Source organism: Cynocephalus volans, chromosome 6 (genome assembly GCF_027409185.1).
Source record: "Cynocephalus volans isolate mCynVol1 chromosome 6, mCynVol1.pri, whole genome shotgun sequence".
In the NCBI taxonomy this organism is placed as follows: Eukaryota; Metazoa; Chordata; class Mammalia; order Dermoptera; family Cynocephalidae; genus Cynocephalus; species Cynocephalus volans.
Genome location: NC_084465.1, coordinates 26029516 through 26047228, shown reverse-complemented (window position 1 = coordinate 26047228; position 17713 = coordinate 26029516). Strand labels below are relative to the sequence as shown.

Here is a 17713-nt window from a genome sequence, read left to right as displayed (position 1 = left end):
GCGGAGTTTTTCTAAGCTGGGAGTGGTCTGCGTGAGCTAGAATTTCCAACCTGAAGTTTTCTGCTGTTAGTGGAAATACAAAGTCAAGTGCTAAGTTAATATAAGCTACAGATAAATAAAGCAAGTAATACCTTTGCACAAGGGAGTCTGTGATTATAACTTTTATGCCCTCTACACAAATATTTTTATTCCATCCTCATTGGGAGGGTATTACTGCTATTATTAATAAGCTCATTTTTCAGATAAGGAAAGCAAGATTGGAGAGGTTTTAAAGGCCATACAAGGCCACAGACAGAAAGTTGTTGAGAAAGATTTGAACTTTTGTTTGTGTAATTCCAGAGCCACTGTGTCACCATTTGTCCGAGTGTGTCATGTGGCTCACCTGCAGCAGAATCCATAGGGACTTGTTTAACCTGAAGGTATTTGGGTTCCATTCCCAAACCCAAACAGAATCTCTGGGGGTGGACCCCTCAAGTCTGCATTTTTTCCATCTGCCCAGGGAGCTCTGAGGTACCTTAAGAGACTGAGAACCACTGATCTCTGCTCTCCTGCCACCCAGAAAGAGTGCATTTGAGTCTTCCGGGGGGTGGCTTTGAACTTTGGGTCTCCCACCCTCTGCCATTGTCCATGAGGGCTAAAGGTAGTCACAATAGTGTGAGGCCAGTCATCATTCTCCAAAATATTTCAGAGGGGTTGCCTTGGCCCATCCTAAAGCAGCGGTGTCTGCAGACCACAGGCAGCAGCATCACCTGGGAGCCTGTTGGAAATGCAAATTCTCAGGCCACCTCGACCTACTGAATCAGAGTCTGTGGAGGTGAGACCCAGGTGAGACCCAGAGGCAAGAGTATCTGGACTCTGGTGAGCTTCCCAGTAGTGGCAAAAATTATAAACCCTTTTCTAGCATTTGCAATGTGCCAGGCACAGTTCCAAGTGTGTTAGGGGATTCAACACACTGTCTCCTCACAGCTCTAAGAGGCAGGATTATTACTGTCCTTGTTGTCAGATGAGGAAGCTCAGGCTCAGACGGGATGGTAGCTAATGGGCACACAGTGACCAAGTGGCAGGGCTGGGACTGGCCTTCAGGCTGATATTCCATCATCTGCCTTCGGAACCTAGACCTGACTCATGCCCAAGATCCCTCAGGACCAGGGATGAGGAATTTGTTTTCACAGTTGAGACAGGTTAGGGAGGGAACTCAGCCCCTCACCCCTGTTTTCCAAGAACCCAGCACACCCAGATAAGCTATTTTTAAAGAATCTAGAATACCCAGATAAGATATTTCCAGAAACTAAGATAAACAACTTTTTATTTTTTAAACACAAACTTCCTCCAGGCAGCTAGCCCAACTCCTCCATGTACACAAAGCTTCAAGGTGACTGCTACAATGACCCTCCTGGGGTGGTGGTAGTGAGCAATCACCACCATCTTGGACCTACTGAGCAGGTACAAGGTCTAAAGCCCTGACTGAGCATGCACTCATGCCCCAACCAGGAAAAACAGAATGGACCACCTCTACAGGCAAAGAACGATGATGCTGGCCTGCACACCTTGCCCTGTGAAGACCCCGAACAGCTCTCCTAGGGGAGCTAGCTTCCCTGTAGCTATCTCCCTTATGCATAAGCTCTCTTCTCTTTAAATAAAGAGTTGCTGCTTTACTGCTGGGTGCATCATTCATTTCTATGACTGATGGTAACAGAGTCAGGTTGGCAAGATCTCTGTGCAGCCAACAGGCCCACAAAAGTTGAGGCTGAAACAGTTTTCCAGATAGAGGTCTTCTTAAAAGGCATCATTCTTCTTAAAATCTTTCAGTGACTTAAAACAAAACCCTGCCCAAGACATGGCATGACCCCACCCATGGCACAGCAGACCAGCCCTACCTACCTCTTCCACCATATTTCAATACCTCTTGCCTCCTTATTCACCAGCTCCAACCTTGCCTGCTTCCTTTCAGCTCTCCAGCACCAAAGCTCCTTCCCAGCTAGAGGCCTTTGCATGTGCTGCCCTTTCCTGTCTGGAACATTCTTTCTTCTCACTCTTTCCCTTCAATATCATTTCTTCACTAGTCCTAGGACCACCCCCTGGAAGTAGTCTTCTATTATTCTCTTTTCTAAAGCCTCATTTATTTCCTTCAGATCATTGATGATTAGTCATTAACTGACTTCTTTGTACTTGCTGTTTGTTTCCTCCACTGGTCTATGAGCCCTGTGAGGGCAGAAGCAGGGCTGGACTGCTCATTCTCACTTGTTTCTGGCAGTGCCAGGCACACAGAAGGTACTCAGTATTTGTTGAAGGGCTGTTTTCCTCCTCAGCCTAGTACAAATTAGGACTACGTTTTACTGTATGTGACAGAAACCCATCTTACTATTGCTTAACCAGATAGGGGTTTTATTTATTTATTTATTTATTTTTTTTTTTAAGTTTTATTTTGTCGATATACATTGTGGCTGATTATTGCTCCCCATCACCAAAACCTCCCTCCCTTCTCCCTCCCCCCCAACAATGTCCTTTCTGTTTGCTTGTCATATCAACTTCAAGTAGTTGTGGTTGTTATATCTTCTCCCCCCCCCCGGGTTTGTGTGTGTGTGTGTGTGTGTGTGTGAATTTATATATTAATTTTTAGCTCCCACCAATAAGTGAGAACATGTGGTATTTCTCTTTCTGTGCCTGACTTGTTTCGCTTAATATAATTCTCTCAAGGTCCATCCATGTTGTTGCAAATGGCATTATTTCATTCGTTTTTATAGCTGAGTAGTATTCCATTGTGTAGATGTACCACATTTTCCGTATCCACTCATCTGATGATGGACATTTGGGCTGGTTCCAACTCTTGGCTATTGTAAAGAGTGCTGCAATGAACATTGGGGAACAGGTATACCTTCGACTTGATGATTTCCATTCCTCTGGGTATATTCCCAACAGTGGGATAGCTGGGTCGTATGGTAGATCTATCTGCAATTGTTTGAGGAACCTCCACACCATTTTCCATAGAGGCTGCACCATTTTGCAGTCCCACCAACAATGTATGAGAGTTCCTTTTTCTCCGCAACCTCGCCAGCATTTATCGTTCATAGTCTTTTGGATTTTAGCCATCCTAACTGGGGTTAGATGGTATCTCAATGTGGTTTTGATTTGCATTTCCCGGATGCTGAGTGATGTTGAGCATTTTTTCATATGTCTGTTGGCCATTTGTATATCTTCCTTAGAGAAATGCCTACTTAGCTCTTTTGCCCATTTTTTAATTGGGTTGCTTGTTTTCTTCTTGTAAAGTTGTTTGAGTTCCTTATATATTCTGGATATTAATCCTTTGTCAGATGTATATTTTGCAAATATTTTCTCCCACTCTGTTGGTTGTCTTTTAATTCTGTTAATTGTTTCTTTTGCTGTGCAGAAGCTTTTTAGTTTGATATAATCCCATTTGTTTATTTTTCCTTTGGTTGCCCATGCTTTTGGGGTCGTATTCATGAAGTCTGTGCCCAGTCCTATTTCCTGAAGTGTTTCTCCTATGTTTTCTTTAAGAAGTTTTATTGTTTCGGGGTGTATATTTAAATCCTTAATCCATTTTGAGTTGATTTTAGTATACGGTGAGAGGTATGGATCTAGTTTCATTCTCCTGCATATGGATATCCAGTTATCCCAGCACCATTTGCTGAAGAGGCAGTCCCTTCCCCAGTGAATAGGCTTGGTGCCTTTGTCAAAGATCAGATGTCAGTAAGTGTGTGGGTTGATTTCTGGATTCTCTATTCTATTCCATTGGTCAGTGTGTCTGTTTTTATGCCAGTACCATACTGTTTTGGTTATTATAGCTTTGTAGTATAGCTTAAAGTCAAGTAGTGTTATGCCTCCAGCCTTATTGATAGGGGTTTTATTTTTGTCATGTAACAAGAAATTATCTGAGGTGGGCAGTACAGGGCTGGATCACTGGGGGACTGGGGGACCCAGACCCTTCTGACCGATTCTGTTTTGCCATTCTGCTATATTTTGACCTCTAGTTGCAAATGGCTCCTCTACCCGCATCATATGACTAAATTCCAGGCAGGAAGAGCAAGGTACAAAAATGTGAGCTTGCTGTGTTGGCTGGTCCATGGACTTAAACTTAAAACTTCTTCTTGGTTGGAACTGTGTCATGCTGCCATGGCCAGCTGCAAGTGAGGCTGGAAAATTGCTCTGTAGCTGGGACCGTTGCTGCCCCAAATAAAACTGAAATTTTGTCGATAGGGAGGAAGGGAAGAATGGATATTTGGAAGGAAGTCAGCAGGGTCTGCAGCAGCTTCTCTGAGCGGCAGGGAGGAACTGAAGGGGCCTCAGAACCAATTTCTCACTCTAGCTTATCAAGGAACTGACTTAATTATAAAGCCATAGAACTTTCCAGATGTTCTAATCCAACCCCTTGTGTTGCAGTTATAAAGACTGGGGCCTGTGGGTCATGAGACTTGCATGTGAACCTAACAGCTGAGAGAGGAGTAAGGCCAGGGCTCTGCTCCACTTCATGGCAGGATGCCGCTCCCCCACAGGACCGAGGGGCCACCCAGGTGTCCTCAGTGAGCCTAGAGAGATGATGGCTGGGGGTTTACACTGATCCAATAAAAGCTGAAGACTTAAACATACATGTTTTAGAGATACTGCAGAAGAATCTCTTTTTCATAAAACTGAACTCCCCCCGCCCCATTTCCTTAGGTATAGAATGCTAAACAAGAGCTCAGTTTTTCTACATTCTGCTTGGTGGGTTTTTTTTTTTCCTCCTTTTCCAACAAACTGCTCTTTTTAGGTATGTTTTTTTCATCCTTTTCACCAGTAAAATTTATGAGCATTTATTTAAAAGAAAAAAAACATTGGAAAAACTGAAGAGAGAAAGAGCGGTTATACATATGGAAAGCTATAAAGAACCACAGTGAATGTGCTGCGGTTATTGCTTTCTTAAAAAAACAAACCGGCAGGCGGTGTGGAATGTGAGAGGCCTGTGTGAGGCGGGCCAGCTGCAGGGGCTCCGGGGAGTCCCCGAGGTGCCGTGCACGTCCCCCATCCTCCTCCACCTCCCCCTGACCGCTCCAAGGAGAGGCAGGGCCAGAGAGCAAATGACTTTACTGAAAAATTAAATTAAATTTCAAAATGCCACTGGAGAAAAAACAAGGCCCAGGCAGTCCCTTAGCAAAGGCTGTGAGAGAATCCAGTGTACATGGGGCCTGTCCGTGCCTCACGACCTGGCTGGAGCCAGACCAATGTGACACTGTTAGCAGCGAGCGAGAGGCCACCTGCAGGCCCCAGGGCAAGAGGCTAGTGAGGGGCAGGCCGGACGGGAGGATCTGTGGAACATGCTGTCATTTCCAAGGATTGTCCCATATACTCGGGGTAGAAGGACCTCGAAGACTAAACAGGCTGCCTGGAGCTGTCCTTCAGGATACTGCCCTCCCCCATCTCCACCCCCAGAAGAACATTATCTGTTGCTGTCATTTTGTGGATGCTCAAGAGCCAGCCTGGCCACTGCCACTCTCACGCACAGTTGTGGGCATGTTGTGACAGAGGCTGGCGCAGCCTCTGTGGAATGTTCCCAGGCAACAAGTCCGTTTTCTGGGCGGCAGCTGTGGATTCCGTGACCGTCCTTGCTTGATGTGGGCCCCCTGACACAGCAGCCACATTACCTGCCCCCTCCCGCCTCGTGCCCCAGGGTGGCCTGCCTTTGTAGGACAGGCCTGTCCACATCTCAAGCTTAGGGGGCAAATGATGTTCTTCTGGGGGGAAGGTGTCCTGAAGGACACCTCCAGCCTGTGTGGCCTTCCGAGGTTCTTCTTCCCTGAGTATTTGGGATAATGCTTGGACATGACAGCATGTCCCACAAAGCCTGACTGTTTGCCTTGCCCCTTGCTAGCTCCTGCCTTGGGGCCTGCAGTTGGCCCTTCACTCTCTCCAACCCACCTCCCTCAGTTCCCCAAAGCATAGCTAAGACCGCAGGGTAACGTTTCAGAAAATGCTACTTGAGATACAGACAGGAAATACAACATAGAAAATAAAAAACTTAAACTGGCCATTGGATATCCCTGGTGCTGGAGTTGGTGGGTCATGTCCCTTCACAGGGTAACCCCAATAGGCCTTCACTCTCCTTGACCCTCTGCCTGCTCCCACATTGCTGGGGCAGCCCATTTCCCACCTCCCCGAGCATAGATGTACCCTCCAGGTGCTCCCCACCCCCTGGCACAGGCTCAGCAGGCAGCAAACCCCCCTTCCGCACTTTTCCCTTCACCAGGTGATGTGTCCCTGCCCTGCTCCTCTCCCAGCCACAGGTCTCCATTCTGAGATTTGGGCTCTGCCTTGCCATTTCCTAAAGACCCTGGGTCCTGGAACACTTCTCTCTTCAGGTGACTCTCCCTCCAGAGAAAAATTCTGCCTCTATTTCTGGGGACAAACACCACCAGTCACTTTAAAGTGACAGTTCTGCAGCTTCAAGGCAAGCAAACCCATAGTGTCTGCTGGGCACTCAGCTATAAAAGCAAAACTGAAGGAGGGTGCTGAGTGGACCTTGTCCTCCCAGCCCTCCACGATTCCCCCAGGTCCTGGTGGCCTCCCGCCACCACAGCCTCAGCAGGATGTGGCCCCTTCCAACCTACACTGCCCTGGACACACTTACCTATCGCAAGCCCCAGGCCCAGCGTGGCTCCACCCCTCCCAGACCTGTCACCATAGCCTGATTTGTGGGGGGATAAAAAATCCAAATGCCCTAGAATCATAAAGTGTCACAGCTGGAAGGGACCATGGAGATCATTCTGACCAACTCCCCCATTTATAGATGAGGAAACTGAGGCCCAAGGATGTGAAGTGACCCGCCCGAAGTCATGGGTTTGTGGCAGTCTACTTAGTGGATTCCCTGTCCCGTTTTACTCTCTTCTGAAAGTGAGAGAATGTCTTTATATTACCCGTGCACTTTTTTCAATCCCATGTGACAGAAAACCAATTTGGAAAAGTTCAAGGGAAAAACTGGAATTTGTTGGACCATTCTGAGAGCTGGGGCAAGGGTGGGGCGGCTCAGTCCACCTGAATCACGTGGCCTCAGAGTGGGGAAGGGGTGGCCCCTAAGGAAAAGCGGAGCTGCCGACTACAGTTCAGCACTTGGCTGCCCCAGATTCTCATAGACTCCTCATACATGCAACCGTATCACAGGCAACCTTAAACACACTTGAACGAGAGACTGGGATTTCCTCCTTTGTCTGAGACTGATCAGAATTTCTCCGTGAGCTGGGAATGGGGCAACTTCCTGAGGGTGGATGCCTACATGCTATCTGGATCTGTTCAGCCAGGAAGAATGGGGCGGGGGGTGCCGTGGACGACAGTCAGCGTGGCTACAGCAGGCCTCTGACTCTGCAGTCAGGCATTTGCTGGCTGACTCATCCTTGAATCTATCTCCCAGCCTGGGGGTTTCTTTCTCATGGCAAATGGGTCTTGCTCTGCCTATTTACCCAGCTTTCAGCCGAATGGCCACTGTCTTTGCCCTTGCCTTAAGCACTCTCCATGGGGTGGAAGGCAGAGCTATATAGCCCTCTGCCCAGGTTACATTCTAGCAAATTAGTCTTTAGCAAGAGGTAATTTTCAGTTTCCTAGGGTGCGCTGGAGGGGAGCAGAGGATTAGGCTCAGCGTCTACCTGAGACCCAGATTCCTCTCCCACTACACTGTCAGCTTCCTGCCAGGGTTGGCCCCAATGTCAGCTTGCAGCGTTGAATTCATCTTCTCCAACCTCGCAAGAAAATATACTCTAGGACTCTTGGGCATCCTAGATTGCTGGCTGCAGGTAGAAGGAGACTCTCTTCGGAAGGCTGGCCTCCTCCTTTCGGAGAACCTGTCTTTTCTGGAAGGAATTCACATAAGGCCCAAGAACTAGCTAGCATCCCCCAACATGTGTAGTATGAATAAAAGATATTCAAAAGCTATAGGACAGCTTTATATGTTTTTATAATGCAAGTTAAAGAAAGGCTCAAGGATACTGCAGGGCACTAAGAGATGAGGGGGACTACGAGGAACATCCTGGAAGACACAGACCCTGGCCTGGGGGAATATAGAGTCTTGACAGGGAGACAAAATAACACTCTAGGAGCAATACAATGTGAGATGTGTGGAAGCACCAAACAGTGTGATGAATGCCCCTTTCCTTCCCTGCCTGGCAAAATCCTGTCGTTAAGACCCAGGTCAAATGTCCCCTTCTCGGTAAAGTCTTCCCTGGATCCTCCTTTATGTGCTCATAGTGTGTGTCCATAGCCCTAGTGGTACTTTTCATACCACATTGCAGAAGACGATGCCGTGCAGGTCTCCAGGAAGGAGAGCTCATCTAATCCTGTACTGGTAACAGCTTCTTAGAGGACCTGCTGGACCACCAACAAGTAAGCTGCTTACTTCTGTCTTCGCGGCTAGACAGTGAGTCCCTGAGATCCGGGACAGTTTTCCCGGGTATCACAGCAGTGTGGGGCAGAGCGCCCGGCCCGGAAGGCTGAACGCTGGTTGGATCAAGGTACAGGGAGGCGTATTCAGAGGAGGCAGGTAGGTGAGAAAGCAAGCAGCCTGAGAAGCGTCAGGGCAGAAGGCAGCCTTGCCTGGGCCTGGAGGACAGGCCAGGCTGCTGGGTTGGGGGGAAGAGGCTTTGTGGAAACCCCACATCTGCTGAGGACAGATCCAGGGTTTTATCATTGTCCTAGAGCTAGGCGAGGGAGAGGTTGTGGGTAAACATAATGGTGTCACTCTGCCTTGGCAGAGGAGGGTTGGCCAGATAAGGGGTGAAGTAGGGAGACAGAGGGAATGGATGGAAACCAGAAAGGGCCGCCTTGGCTGTCGTCGGTGCCCACGCACAAGGCCTTGATACAGAGCAGAGGCCCTCGATGGTGCCGGGAACTCCTGAGGCCCCTGTGGATTAGGGTGGATTTGTGTTAGATGTCTCTGCAATGAGGTCAGCATCCAGAGCCCAGTGACTTCCCTTTGCGAGTTCCAGTTTCTTCTGCACACTGTGTAGTCCCAACAGGGGTCTGACCCTGGTTCCCACCACCACGCTTTCTATTCAGATGACATCTGGTTACAGCTCCCATCAAGGGCAACCCTGACCCCCGGGACCTACAGCGGTGGGGGTGGAGGGAAGCACAGCTGAGAGTTGGCCTCCTGCCCCAGCTGCTGCTGCTACAGCCTGGTTCCCACAAGGCCACCGGGGCCAGAAGGAGTGGGGCTGGCAAGTCCCCTCCAATGGCCTGTACCCCTGGAGGTGGGGTGTCGTGCACAGGAGAGGGGCAGTCTGGACGAAGCCAGTGTGTCGAGGAGCCCAGCAGATGCAAAAGCTGGGTGGGGGTGGCGGGCCCCTGCCTGCTCTATCACAGGAACCAAAGAGCTGGCACGCAGTCGGCAAGGGAGAAAGGGACGCCTTGCACGAAGTCCCAGCTGGTGTGGCCGCTGGGATTCCTACCTTGTCCACTGCCTGCTCAGCAAACACCCAGCCGAGGGGCAAGCAAGGCCCTTCAGCCCAGGCTGGCCCCTCATGGCCATGGGGAAAGGCCTGGCTTATCTCTCCAGCTGCCCTGTTCCCGGCCACTTTATCAGGGAGGGTGAGAAGGTGTCAGAGCCCGCAATTCCCCTTCTCTGCCCGTGAGACAGGGCCCAGGTGCTAGGGGAACAACCCACAGGCACAGCCAGGAGACCTCTGTCCCGGGAGGGCTTAAAAGGCCCCAACCACCGGCTTGGCCTCCGTGTGACCCTGCCAGCCGGCTGCAGCATGTGGCGACTGCTGACTTTGAGTGTGCTGCTGGGGGCTGTCTTTGGCCATGAGGACTTTGTGGGGTAGGGGTGTGGCGAGCAGAGGGGGCTCTGAGGGATCTGGGGAGAGGGCCCCCAGCCAGTGTCTGGAGAAGACAGACGCATGGGACACAGCCAGAGAGGGTGGCTGAGCCCTGCCCTGGGACCGCAGGCTGATGGGGGCCAGGGCTGGGGAGGGGTCGGGGCTCTCAAGACAGTCTCCTGAGCCCTGGAGAAATCTGAGCTCTGAGGAGGAATTTTCAGGAGAGGAGGTGGGGGAGGCCTGGCTGGCTTGAGAGAGAGAAATAGTCGAAACAGATGGGGTTGGCAACAGAGTCTGGAAGTTAAAGACAGGGAGAGGAGGGGCGAGGGAGCCATCGCTGAGACCCTCGTGCTTTCCCTTTTCAGCCCAGAGGACCGGGCCCCTGCCTGGGGGTTCCAGGTCTTCCTCCCCCCACCTGGGGAGCGTTTGCGGCCAGGGCAGGTGCTGCCTCAGCCGCTCAGTCCCCACTCCCGCTCTGCCCAGGCACCAGGTGCTGCGAATCTCTGCGGCCGATGAAGCCCAGGTCCAGCTGGTGACGGAGCTGGAGGACCTGGAGCATCTGCAGGTCAGAGGGGAACCCCAGGGTGCCTCCCAGGCCAGCTGGGCCCACCCCAGGCCCCCCAGCCCCTGCGGCTGATGTGCCTGGGCTCTCAAGGGGACAAGGGACTGATGGATCCCTGTTAGGAAGTGATTTCAACCTCCCAGTGCCAGAATCTCGGGGCCCTTGTCGCAAAGCGACAGGACCCCCTCTCCAGTTCTTCCCTCTGGCTCGCCGACTCAAAGCCCCTCCACTCTGCTTCCTGGACCATTTCCCTGACCACACTGGACTCATCCCATCCCCAGAGGTTCCCCTTCTTTCTCTGCCCCTACCACCATGCCGCATCCCCAATTATATGGGAAGTTTGGGCGCCAACAGCCGCCCCCCCCAGGCTGGCCCTGTCCCTGCCTGGCTGGTGCCTGCAGCTGCTGTGACAATGCTGGCTCTTGTCCTCCCCAGCTGGACTTCTGGCGGGGCCCTGCCCAGCCTGGCTTCCCCATCGACATCCGAGTGCCATTCTTCAGCATCCAGGCTGTCAAAATCTTCCTGGAGGCACATGGCATTGGGTATGAGACGATGATCAAGGATGTGCAGGCGCTGCTGGATGAGGAGCGGGAGCAGATGGTTGCTGCCCAAGCCCAGGCCCGCTCCACGGACACCTTTAACTATGCCACCTACCACGACCTGGAGGAGGTGAGGGCAGCCCTGGCCGCCACTCTCACAAGCAGCAAGCTCTTCATCACAGCTGGCAGAGTGCGGCCAGGGCCAGGGCTGGCCTGGGTGTGTGGCACCTGCCCTGTTTCTGCGTGGCCTGTGTGGCCTGGGTCATTGCGCCATCGCATTGCAAGGCTCAAAGCAGCCATGAGTATGGAGCTGCTAAGGGAGGTGTCTGGGTTCCCAGAACCATTAAGGTCATTCTTCCTTTCTTTTCCATCTCAGATCTATGGTTTCATAGACCAGCTGGTGGCTGAGTACTCACCGCTTGTCGAAAAGATGCAGATTGGCAACTCCTATGAAGGTCGTCCCATCTACGTGGTGAAAGTAATGGATGCGCACACATAGATGCACATGGGTGTCCACACATGCGAGAATGGGCCCCCACAGGCCCCCACACATGGGCGGGGGCTCCCATGGGGAAGCCTATGGTCTCAGGGAACACAGTGTCACATGGACTCCCCATGCAGACAGTGGGGCGAGTCTGAATTTCCATGCTGGTGTAGGTGGGCACGCGTGCATACATATGGCTCAACCTTTTCGGTGCCCCAAGTGTTTCCAATCAAGTGTCACATTATAGAAGGCATTATGGAGTCTGGGTAGACCAAACATTTTTTGTGTGACCTCCTGCAGAGAACTGTCTGAGTAGCAGAGCAAGGGCAGGGTGGGAAGTCTGGTTGAGTCATAGTCACCCCAAACTGGAGCCGAGGGTGGGAAGCCATGCTCTGTGGGATCCCTGTCCAGCCTTCAGCCCCACTCACATGAGTGATGGTCCCACAAATGCAGCCTCTACCTGAAACATGCAGAGAGCATGTGGCCTCTGGCCCGGGGTGGGTTCTCCTTTGGGGGGTGAGAGGAGGCCCCAGCTATGAAGTCACTCCTTGACCACTTCCTGCCTTGTCTCCAGTTCAGCACTGGGCAGGACGGCCGTCCAGCCATCTGGATCGACACGGGCATCCATTCCCGGGAGTGGATCACCCAGGCCAGTGGGGTCTGGTTTGCAAAGAAGGTAAAGCCAGGGAGGGCATCGGTGTCCGAGGACCACAGAAGACTGGGTCACCCCTTTCCCACAGAGGGAGGCTGAGGGGAGGTGTCCCTTGCTCTAGCATGGCAGATGCCTGGCCTGGCCCCCTCTGACCTCCCTCCTCTCCTCCCTAGATCGCACAGGACTATGGCCAGGACGAAGCTTTAACCAACATTCTTGACAACGTGGACATCTTCCTGGAGATTGTCACCAACCCTGATGGTTTTGTCTACACCCACACCACGGTACAGGCCTTCTCCTGCCTTGCAGAAAGCAGGATGTGCCCCTGGCCTCTGAGCCCCACAGACAACTCACCCCTAACCTCAACCCCTCAAAGTCGAAGGAGGGCAAACAGACCTGCCCTCCTAGACCAGGGTTTGTCAACCTTGGCACTACTGGCATTTTGGGTGGATAATTCTCTGTTGTGGGGACCATCCCATACATGTAGGTATTTAAAAGCATCCTGATCTTCTATCTGCTAGATGCCAGGAGCGCCCCACAACCCCAGTTGTGACAGTCAAAAATATCTTCGGATATTGCAAAATATCTTGGGGGAGGGTCAGCCACTGCCCTCCGCCTTACTTACCAGTCCTACTTTTATATTTAAGGCAAATACAGCATCTCACCAATGAAATGGGGCCTGGGGTGGGGTGGGGTGGGGCAGGGGACACCTGATGGCTTCTTTAGCACATAGAACCCTCTGGTCAAATGCCCTTCTTGGTCCTCTCTGCTCTCCTCCACCTGAGGCCCCCTTTGCAGATCTTCCTCCCTGACAACCAGTGGAAAGTGGTCCTATCCCCATGCTGTTCCCACAGCCGAGCTCACCATCAGGACACTTTGTGTGGATAGTCGCTTCCTCCAGGAAGCCCCCTGGCCTCACCCGGCCCTCTCTGCAGGCTTCGAACCCCCCATCTAGCACTGAGAGGGTAAAGGGGTGATGCCCAACATGTGGGTTGGCTGACCCTTTTCCTTCCTTAGAATCGCTTGTGGCGCAAGACTCGGTCCCTTACACCAGGCTCTGCGTGTGCTGGAGTGGACCCCAACAGGAACTGGGACGCTGGCTTTGGGTGTAAGGCCCAGTGTGATTTGGGCAGCGGCGATGGGACAACCCCGAATGGCTTCTTGCCCTCTCGTGTCTTGGTGCCCCCACCCCTTTCCAGCCCCAGCAGTGAGGGGAGGCTGGGGTGATGTCAGCTCCACCTCTGAGGACTATCAGCGATGGAGGAGGTGGTCTGAGACCCGCTTGTCCCTTGTCTGTAGAGAGAAAGTTCTTTCTAGAGGGAACTAAGGTCTGCGAACCTGTCTAGGGGTTTTCTAGCTTAACGTCAACTCCTTCCTCCTCGGCCACATCCTGTGAGAGCTGATCTTGGTCGAGGAGCCCAAGCTACCTCCCTGGGCACGTCCATCAGCTCTGCCCAGACCTGGCTGGGAAGGGAGGCAGAACCCCCAGGTTATAAAAGGCCTTGGTACTTTCCTTAATCCTGGGGTGGGGAGTGAACCCTCCTGGACCCCACCTCACCTGCAGAGAACTGGAAGCTGTGGATGCTGCAGAAGCCACACCACTGTGCCTTCTGTCCTCTCAGTGTCTGGAGCCAGCAGCAGCCCTTGTTCGGAGACCTATCATGGCAAGTCTGCCAATTCTGAAGTGGAGGTCAGGTCCATTGTGGACTTTATAGTGGGCCACGGGAACATCAGGGCCTTCATCTCCATCCACAGCTACTCCCAACTCCTCCTCTATCCCTATGGCTACAAAGCAGAGCCAGCCCCCGACCAGGAAGAGCTGGTAGGTGTTGACCCCTCCTTTCCCTCAGCTTTGGGTGGGTCTGGGTTTTTGCCCATCAGGCCTGCTTTAGGCACGAGTGCCTACAGAGTGCCTAGCACCCCTTTCTCCAATGGACCCCTGATGGCTTGGGAAGACCAGTAAGGTAGACTAACCTCACATTCTTTCTGGGAAACCAAGGCACAGAGTGATGGAATCAGGGCTAGACTTTGAACTTGCGGCAGCACACCTGAAGCTGCAATGTGACCTAAGAGCGGGAAGTGCCAGCCTGACATCCTGCAGGATCAGATGACTGTGGCACTGCTGAGCTCCGGGGCTGACCCTGCAGGGCTGAGCAGGCTCTATGCTCCCTGCTGGGGGCCCGCTTCTGCACAGTGCTCCTGGGCTACCCTGAAGCCCCCAGGCTACCTGGCCATGGTGTTCTGGTGGCCTGGCCATGAATGGTGGCCTTGTGGTGTTTTCTCCAGGATCAGCTGGCTAAGTCTGCTGTGACAGCCCTGGCCTCTCTGTATGGGACCAAGTTTGAATATGGCAGCATCATCAAAACAATTTGTAAGTGGCCACATGGTCTCTCTGGGTGGTCCCAAGATGAACATCAACTGGCTTTTCCTGCCTGAGGGAGTATCCCTCATGGAAGGAAGTAGCCAAGCGTGCCAGATCTGGGAGCATGGGCCAGGAGAACCCCGCTGTGCCTGATAACTACTGGCTGGGGCTGTTTTGAGGGGTGGGCCGTCCCTTTTCTTGACATCAACTCTGCCTTCACTGATACTTTCAGACAAACATGAGTTCCTTTAAGAACTCTTGCACCCTTGTCTTAGGGTTAAGTCCAGCTTCATGCATGGATAGGGAAGAGTCCCGCTGGGATTTGTAGATCACCAGGAAATGCAACTTAAAAAAACACTTCTCCAATGCCCTTCAATTAGAGAGTATATCTGATATTTTCCACCACTTACTTATATATGAAATGCCCCTGGGAGGAGCATTACTACATCAAAATAGAATTAAGTCTACACATGTTTATTGAACACCTACTCTGTACCAGGCCTTGTTTTGTGTGCTTGGGATACAGACTTGAATAAAATAAGCAAAGATCGGGAATTCATATTTTAGCCAGGGAGACTGCCAATAAGTATATGATACAGTATGATAGGTGGTAAATGCTGGGGAGAAGAACTAAACTAGAGTAGGGTAAGGGAAACCAGGAATACTGGGAGTGGAGGTGGTGCAGGCAGGATGAAAGGCACCCCTCACTGAAAGAGTGAAATTTGGGCAAATGTTGAAGGAGATGAGGGTTGAGCCAAGAGGCAATCTATCTATCTAGGGAAGAGCCTTCCAGGCAGAGGAACTTTCTAGAGTAAAGGCCCTACTATGGGATCTGGTCTGGGGTATTGCAGGAATAGCAAGGAGACCAGCATGGCTCATTAGAGTGCTGAAAGGTAGAAGCGGGTCCAGGGGTTGGGGGGAGGGCTACGCACACCTCGTGCAGGCACTCCTGCCCCGGGGGCGGGGGGTGAGTGGGTCAGTCTTGCCCAAGGATGACCTCACCTTTGGAGCCCAGGCCTTCTTTAGAAACTGTTTTGACCCTGAGTCAAGAGTTTTGCTGCATTCCATGTTGCTGAGTTGAATTCTGACATGCAGCTTACCTCCTTTTCCCCTGCCCGATTCAGAAGTGGCTTGACTGTTAACTGCCAGCCCGGGCAGTTTCCTCCTCAAAGATAGGCAAGGAGCTTTGGCTTTGACTCTGGCTCTTTGTACTTTCCCCTGCAAACCATGGAACAAATCCTGGTTACCCAAATGGGGAACTCTGGTATATTTAGAGGCTTCACCGAAGTGGCTGTTGGCTGGAGGCAGTTTTCAGAGGGGCTTTGGCAATTGCAGACTTTCTTGCAACCCCAGTGATTAGGAGAACCGTTGTTGGTCTTTGGGCCTCTGGGGCTTAGACCCTTCCTCGAGAGTTTCTTGGAAGCCAGGCTGCTTGTTTAACAGCAGACCTTAGCTGATACTGACTCCACTCAGCATTGCATAAGGCTCTGGGCTTTGGACCGTTAACCTGGCCCATGTAAATGTTTCCAAAGTGATTGACCCTTGCTCTCCTCTGGCCCAGATGAAGCCAGTGGAAGTTCCATTGACTGGAGCTACAACCAGGGCATCAAGTATTCCTTCACCTTTGAGCTCCGGGACACTGGGTACTATGGCTTCCTGCTGCCAGCCTCCCAGATCATCCCTACGGCTCAGGAGACGTGGCTGGGTCTTCTGACCATCATGGAGCACACCGTGAATAACCGCTACTGAACTGGTCCTTTGGCACCCTCCTCTTCCTCCTCTCTGGCCCCACCCAGGTAACCAAATAAAGTTTGAGTGCATAAGAATAGAGTCTCGGGGCTTACGTGTAGAACGCATGTGGCGTGTTTGCCTTTTCAAGCTGGGGCAGAAGTTATTTAGCTCCTGCAGGCCTAGCTGGAAATGTGTGGGTGGTTGGACTAGATGACCCCAAAATTCTCCTGCATTCCAAGGTCCTGTGAAGTTGTATCCAAGTGGCGCCCGTTCTAATTAGACCACCCTGAGCTCAGCTTGTCAATGGGGTGATTTGTTCATATCTTAGTAGCAACGAGCAGTCACAGCTGCTAACCAAATGCCTGGCACCCTGTAGCAGCGAGGAATTCAACTTGTACAATAGTCTAGCTAGTTCTACCATTCAGCTATAAAAGCAATAACCTGGAGTATGAAATATAATAATCCTGGTGGCCACTGCTGTCCGAAATAGATGTTGCAGCCAAGTAAAATAGATTACTATAAAGCAAAATATGGTGTCCCGCGCCTGAATTAAAGAGGAAGAAAACAATTGGATTAAATGAAATCATTTGCTGAAGATACAGAACGAATGCCAATCCCAGGGCATTTTATTAATTGTAGCATGTCATGAAGTCTTTGCCTTTAGGGATGGAAGGAGCTCTCTTCTCATTTGCCACACCCTTCCCAGCATCTATGGAACATCGTCTCTGCTCCCTTTTCTGTGCCCACCCATGCCACTCCTTCCCATTCTGTTGACGCTCTCCATGGCTCCTAGAATTTGGCTTCCCTCCTTTGGCTTGCTGATCCTGATGCTTGTGAGATCATCCTTCGTGGCTAGCACCACGATACCTAGGATATCCCAGCTCTTTCCAAAGCAAGAATCTCCCTTCTGTTTCTTCCACATCTCTTAAGTTGTGAATGTGGAACAGGGGTTACTGTCACAGAAGTCACTAGGGAAGTGGGTGGGGTGACTTGGGGGGCTAGGGTGGAGAATGCAGCTTCTCCTTGTATCAGCCAGTTCAGATTTATAGATGCATCCAGCTCCCTTGACTTGAGTCTTGTCTTTTCCACACAAAATGGCCTGAAGGTCAAAATGCTTTCCTTTCCTTTTTTTTTTTTTTTTAAGAAATAGGAAGGAATTTTCATCTTGGGGTTTTATTTGGTTTTGCTCCCAAACATTCTAAAAAAGAAAAAGAATGAGGCTGGCGATACACAATAGTATACATAAACTTATACATATGTATGTTTATGAGACAAGGCAACATGGTATTTCCGTCTTTACAGAAAGATGACTTAAAGATTTGATAACACTCTCTTCAAGTTATCTTTTGGAAAACATTTCCCTTCAATCTATGTAACAAGAGTGTAGATAAGCTGAAAGCCATTAAACCACTTAGTTTGGGCAACTAAAAAGCTGATCATCTTTTGTTTAATAAAGATTGATAAGGAAAAATATTAAGTTGGCATGACAACACACCATTTTACAAAACTGGATTACCTAGACCTTCGTGGTGGAATTGCTTAATTAAAACACGAAACAGTGCTCCCTGATAGCTCGGACCCCCTTTTCT

General features: G+C 51.1%; 1 protein-coding gene across 1 annotated transcript; it reads left to right on the top strand.

Moving 5' to 3' along the window:
* The first annotated feature begins 9731 nt into the window (after positions 1 to 9731).
* CPA1 (carboxypeptidase A1) lies at positions 9732 to 16142 on the top strand. The gene is made up of 10 exons (XM_063100600.1): positions 9732 to 9796; positions 10278 to 10359; positions 10792 to 11025; positions 11272 to 11373; positions 11954 to 12055; positions 12205 to 12315; positions 13049 to 13139; positions 13654 to 13853; positions 14318 to 14402; positions 15955 to 16142. The coding sequence occupies exons 1-10, from the start codon at positions 9732 to 9734 to the stop codon at positions 16140 to 16142; spliced, it is 1260 nt and encodes a 419-aa protein (XP_062956670.1).
* Positions 16143 to 17713: the final 1571 nt, after the last annotated feature.

Coding starts and splice junctions, on each gene's coding strand:
- CPA1 (XM_063100600.1), top strand. CDS start 9,732: ATGTGGCGACTGCTGACTTTGAGTGTGCTGCTGGGGGCTGTCTTTGGC. Junction 10,360..10,791: donor AGGACCTGGAGCATCTGCAG/GTCAGAGGGGAA, acceptor TGTCCTCCCCAG/CTGGACTTCTGGCGGGGCCC. Junction 12,316..13,048: donor TTGTCTACACCCACACCACG/GTACAGGCCTTC, acceptor TTCCTTCCTTAG/AATCGCTTGTGGCGCAAGAC.